Source organism: Hydra viridissima, unplaced genomic scaffold, assembly GCF_058129835.1.
Source record: "Hydra viridissima isolate aposymbiotic clone 2 unplaced genomic scaffold, HvirCarnegie_v1 scaffold_1, whole genome shotgun sequence".
Classification (NCBI taxonomy): Eukaryota; Metazoa; Cnidaria; class Hydrozoa; order Anthoathecata; family Hydridae; genus Hydra; species Hydra viridissima.
Genome location: NW_028324300.1, coordinates 18655285 through 18661023, shown reverse-complemented (window position 1 = coordinate 18661023; position 5739 = coordinate 18655285). Strand labels below are relative to the sequence as shown.

At 28.8% G+C, this 5739-nt stretch overlaps 1 protein-coding gene across 2 annotated transcripts; it reads right to left on the bottom strand.

Moving 5' to 3' along the window:
- Positions 1-229: 229 nt before the first annotated feature.
- LOC149893741 (uncharacterized) lies at positions 230-3510 on the bottom strand. 2 transcript variants are annotated; one of them, XM_090069198.1, is made up of 7 exons: positions 2857-3510; positions 2094-2343; positions 1687-1851; positions 1297-1492; positions 956-1002; positions 723-832; positions 230-581 (listed from the first exon to the last, which is right to left on the bottom strand). In XM_090069198.1, the coding sequence occupies exons 3-7, from the start codon at positions 1706-1708 to the stop codon at positions 309-311; spliced, it is 648 nt and encodes a 215-aa protein (XP_089925324.1). In that variant the 5' UTR covers positions 1709-1851; positions 2094-2343; positions 2857-3510; the 3' UTR covers positions 230-308. The 2 variants fall into 2 exon arrangements, with proteins under 2 accessions (XP_089925324.1, XP_089925313.1); XM_090069187.1 differs by having other exon boundaries at positions 2094-2804; positions 2857-3434.
- Between the last annotated feature and the right edge of the window lie 2229 nt (positions 3511-5739).

Below are 5739 nucleotides of genomic sequence, written 5' to 3'. Positions count from 1 at the left end.
GTTACTCAAAAGTAACAAGTAAATCCGTAAGTTTAACGGATAATTCGTTGAAGTAACAAAATAATCCGTAACATATGAAAAACTATTTTGTTTTTCTTGAGAAATTGCTAAAATAAAACAGTTCTAGATATTTTATACGGTGTTAAGACGGTTAATTAATTGCTTGGGTTTTAGATGGCATCAACAGCAACAAAACCTTTTGTAGAAATAAATAAAAAATAACACAAAATTGTAAATCTTCATGTATACTATGGTAAAAGACACATTTAAGTAAAAATTAAACATATTTAGCGAGTGTTGATCGCAGCTCAACCACTAGACATTGAACCATACTGCAGCCCATAAGTATCTTGCAGAAACTGCCAAAACATGATTGTTGATGGCTGGTATTCGATGTTAAAGCACAAGAAAAGCTTGATTAAACGATCGATGCCTTCGAGGATAGATGTACCGGCTTCAAGCAAAGTTTTTTCAGCTGCAATCTTTATGGAAAGAATTTTTTCTCCCTCAACCCCCTGTATTAATATCACTGGATAAGGGGACTCCAACTTTTCTGCAACATTTTGCAATCCATGCTCAGCCTAAATTTGCAATGAAACTAATTGTTATATCCGTTACAATATTATAAATTTTATTTATACATTTACAAATTATAATTTTTTTGCTTTTTTGAATTTTAAATTTACGTGCAATTTAAATCAACTAAAAAAATATTTTTTTACACTGCATATCCGAATGATTTCCATGGCTACTTCTGGAGCAGAACGTTTCAGTTTCCCCCCTTGTCGTGGAAGTGAACATTGAAGCTTGCATGCATAATAAGCTTTCCAATCTAAAACAAACATATAAATATAAAGAAAAAGTCAAAGTGCCAAACATATCTAAAAGTTAATTCCATGCAAAATAATTTTTGAACAAAAAAAAATATATATCTTTAATAAAAAATAATACAAACCATAATGTTTTTTAGAAGCCATTACAGCCACATCTTTGATGTAAACACTATATGACATTAAAGCATATTTTATTATTGGGTCTGAAACAGTCTATTTAAAGGTTTTGAGGATATCAACCATGCAGTCAGAATATTTTAAATGAAATTCCATATCAATTACAAATAAACATGCTACTAATAAATACAATGCCTAAATTTATTAATCTTACCAATTTAATTGTATTAATCTTAAAAATTATTTTGTAATCACTTAAAAAAAAAAAGAAGTATGAGTATTATACACTATAGATTGATATCTGATAAAAAGAGTCACATAATAGATAATATTGATAACAAAATACCAGCTCTGAAATAATCCTGAATATTGGAAATTTAAGCATAATGAATATTGGAAATTTAAGGATAATGAAGGTTGATCTGATGAATGAACCCAATTTTGTCGAAAACAAAACGTTGACTTTGTAGAAGCCTTAATTTCTTCTACATGAGTAGAAGATAATGAATCAAGCTTTTCAATTTCATCGAGGTTGCTTAATTCTAAAATTAATTTAAATATAAAAAACACTGAGCAACAATATAGATATTAAAATTGTAAACAAGTTTAAAAAAAACTCCGTATGAATAATTTTGAAAGACCTATATTAGTAAAATACAGGTCTTTACAACATACGTTTTTTATACCAAAATACAGGTTTTTACAACAATTTTAAAGAAATGATAAATTAGATAACCTAAACATAATGTGCAAGACATGAATCCACGGGGGCAACCTTCAGGATTTTGAAGTTCTGCTGGTTGAGACAGTTCTGCAAGTTCAGGATCTGTCAGTTGAGTTGTATTGCAACGAGTTAAGTTGTGCCCCCTTTTACGAGACCAAACAAACTTTTTTTGTAATCCTTCGTATACAAAAGAAAATAAAGTGAGTAAATGTAGCCACTTGTATAAAAATAAGACAATAATTCAAATAAACTTTTAGTTGCTAAAATGAATTATTTGTAATGGAGACATAAAATTGAGAAATTACAACGCAATGACACACAACAAGGGAAATACAATTTAAGTTGGTAATATAAAAAAAAGTTGGTACGCATCTACAGTAAAATTTATAGTCAATTAATTAAATAGTTTTAATAAACACCAGGTAACTTTCTTCTAGCATTTTCCAATCCTCTCTCCAGGAAGCCATGATGATTAGTAGAATCATAAGAAATGCATGCTGGAAGTACAATTGCCTCACTTAGCACTGATGCCACCGAAATCTTTTAAAACCGATCAGGATAATTTCCATAAACACTCATCATTTTGTGCACAACAGTTTGAATGATATGCTGTCTAGTAGAAATTGAAACTTTACCAGAATCAACCTCTTCAGTATATTGATAAGTACTCTATAAAGTAATATATGATATTATTGTTCATTAAAAAATTACTGTTCACAAAGTCTTAAAAACTACTAATGCTAAAAAAGCAAGTAAAGTAAAGTTATAACTTCAAAAATTATGACTTAAAAATCAAGTAAGTTGCAGCTACATAAAAGCAAGAAAAAATCATTTAAGTATTCTAATTAAAGGGTGCTGTGCAAGAAAGGCTTTAATCGAATTAGCTGAAACAAACGCCTCATTTGCAGTTTTCATTAGATGGCTGTTGTTAACAGAAACACTAGATTCTGAAAACGTAATAAAAAAAATTAATATATAAAAACAGTTTATAAAGTTAAAACACACAAGTAAATGCTAACTTCAAAATATTACATAGAATTTATGATAAAAAACAGATTTAATAAACAACTTACACATTACTAATGTGTTTGTACAGTAAACAGTATTTGGTAAATTCATTTATATTACAACTAAAGACAGCTACTGAATAGCCGTCTTTGGTTGTAATTTAAATTAATTTACCAAATTAGCATTGGTCCACTGCTGAACATCTATGAGGAGAATGAGAATTGTGTTTGACTCTGCTAAATGCTTTATCATTTCAAAATCAACTTTATCAACCTCTGTGCCATCATTTTCATAGACAAAGCATACAACTTTATCTGATGTCAAACCAAACTTGCAACACACTGAAAAAACAATACAGAGTCATTTAGCTTTTTATATACACGACAAAAATGCAGACACATCTGCCACATCTTTTGAAAGATTTTTGTTTTTAGCATTAAATAAATGCAAAAGAAACAAAATCTGCAAAAGCGTTCTCTCTTTTCATTTGGTAATTCTTTCCAAATCTAAAACATTTAAAATATTTAACCCTTTGACAGTTTGCTGAATAGAAAATAAATTCAGCTTATAAACGAAGATTAGAAAGAAATGATGATGTCATTTGTTACACTCTCTGCAAATCGTGTGTTCAAGTTAATACTTTTATCGCTTTATCTAGTTCGATCACTTTGTCTAAAATCTTAACAATTTAGATAGATGAGAATTCCTCATTCACATAACGGAAGTCACATAAAACAAAAACTTCACTTTTTCATTTTATTTTAAACTTTGATTTTATTGTTTTGATGTTGCTGTCGTCGCACAGCGGTTGAAAGTCGAAAAATCAGTGGAATTGCATAAAAACCAGTCTATAAATCTTTTATGAATCGCTGAAACCAAAAATGACATTAGTTACAATATTCAAAATTACAGATGCAAAAAACATTTTTTTGCCATCTTTACATTTGTCATTAGATGGAAAAAATGAAGAATTATTCGCAACCGCAGCACTTCTTAAAACGCAATGTTGATGTTTAGACAGCTTTGCTTCAATTAAAATAGAAAAATTGAATTTAAGATTCTCTTTATACTTTGAGGCTCGCTCCTGAAGCCCAAAATATCCTCTGAATTTCAAATGCCTATTTAGTCAAACTGAATGTGGAACATGTTCATTCGGATTTTTGACATTTTGTTTTCAATAAAATTATAACAGTTTGTTGTAAATTTAAAGATAAACTGATGTCCTATTTCAAAAATTTCAAATATTAATGTTGTATTATATTTTGCTGATTTTAAAAAAAAAGGGATTTCTTTGCAAAATAGAAGAACAAAAGTTCAACTTGAAATGTTTGTTTTTGACATTTTAAAATGATGAGTTTCGGAAAAAATTCGAATCCAATGCTAAAAACATATTTCAAGTTTAGGTTTTCCATTAGTCACGATTTTGGAGATATACTTTGACCCAGACCTTTTCTCGTAATATACTTTGAATTTCCCGACTCTTTTTAGTGCTTTGTGTGTAGTTTTTTTAAATTTATTTTATCACCATTTTGACGTTTGTTAGCAAAATGTTTTAAGATGACAGTACACCAAAACAAATTATTTTATTTCAAACTTGCGTCATTAAGATAAATTAAACATATTTGTATAAAACGTGTAGTGGGCATAAGTTCACAAAAAATTGCACGTTGGCAAAATCAAAACTCTTTAACCAGTAGAGGTTCTCGTGAACAATTTTTCAAAACTATATTTGGACAATATGGGACTAGGAATGGAAGGGAAAAGGAATTTCATTTTTATTGCGAAAAGGAATGGAAAACTATTGTTATAATGAGAGGGAACAACATTATTGTGCAGCATCCTACCTCGTACCAACTTATAGATACAAGTACCAAAAACAAAAAAACAAAAATAAAAAAATAATTTAATTAATTTAATTTATTTTAATTATTATAATTAAATTAAAAAACAAAAATAAACATATTTTAATTATTATAATTAAATTAAGAACAAAAGGTAATTAAATTATAACTTAAAATAATTTAATCAAAAAAATAATTCAGTTTCATCTTAGAAACTTTATAATCGCATCACATTGTGATATTAATCAAAACTCTAAACTTTTCAATGCCACTAATATCATGGATTGCACGTTTTATAATAAACAAAAATTTTAGAATATTTTAAAACAGGAGTTTTAAATATTTAGAAGGGAATGCTTAATTCAAGAGAACTTTTACGTTTCATGACCGATTCTTTATTCTTCTAAAGCACATCAATCTTGAACTGAAAAAAAGAGATCGTAAAGGATTTTACTTGTTGCATTGTTTAGTTAAACTTTCTTTTCGTTCTATTTTCAGAGAATTATGCACAGTCAATTTCAAAAGTTCGCGGTCGGACGGCTATATCAAAAAAAAAAAAAAAAAAAAAAAAAAATTCGTCATGCGCATTTAAAAAACTCAAAGTCAAACTAAAAAAGTTTGAATCCCATGTGCAAGGTTTGTAGCACGTGAGTTTCAAACTTTTGACGTGTAGCTCCATATAAATTCAAAAGATCAATAAAGAAAAGTTTGTAAACATTGTCTGCGGCTTAAGTTGAAATACACAGAGTTTAGAGCCGGAGATTAGTACTGCAATATTGTTATCAGTTTTAGTAGTCAGTAAGACTTGCTTAATTATGTTACATCTTGACTGAATTTCATTATTAAAAAAACATTTCGAAATTCTCCTAAAATAGAGGGAAAAGAAAGAACCTGATTTTATGTTAAACTCTTTTAATATGCGAAAGACACTTTCCATCTGGATATCCAACAGTTACCAAATTTGGCCATAAAAGGCCTCGCGATCCTCCATCAGTTTTCACATGTGTCAAGCCTAGTTTGATACCTACTTTTCCACCACCATTAAGAACAATTTTTAAAGCATCTTCATCTGTCCGGAACATTATGGCCGATGAACTTGATATGTTTTTAGCTGCTGATAAGATTGCCTGTTTTAAATCATTACACCAGAAGCTACAAAATAAAGAAATTGATTTTGGTGTAGTTGATGTAACTTGGTATTTTGCTGGTGAACATT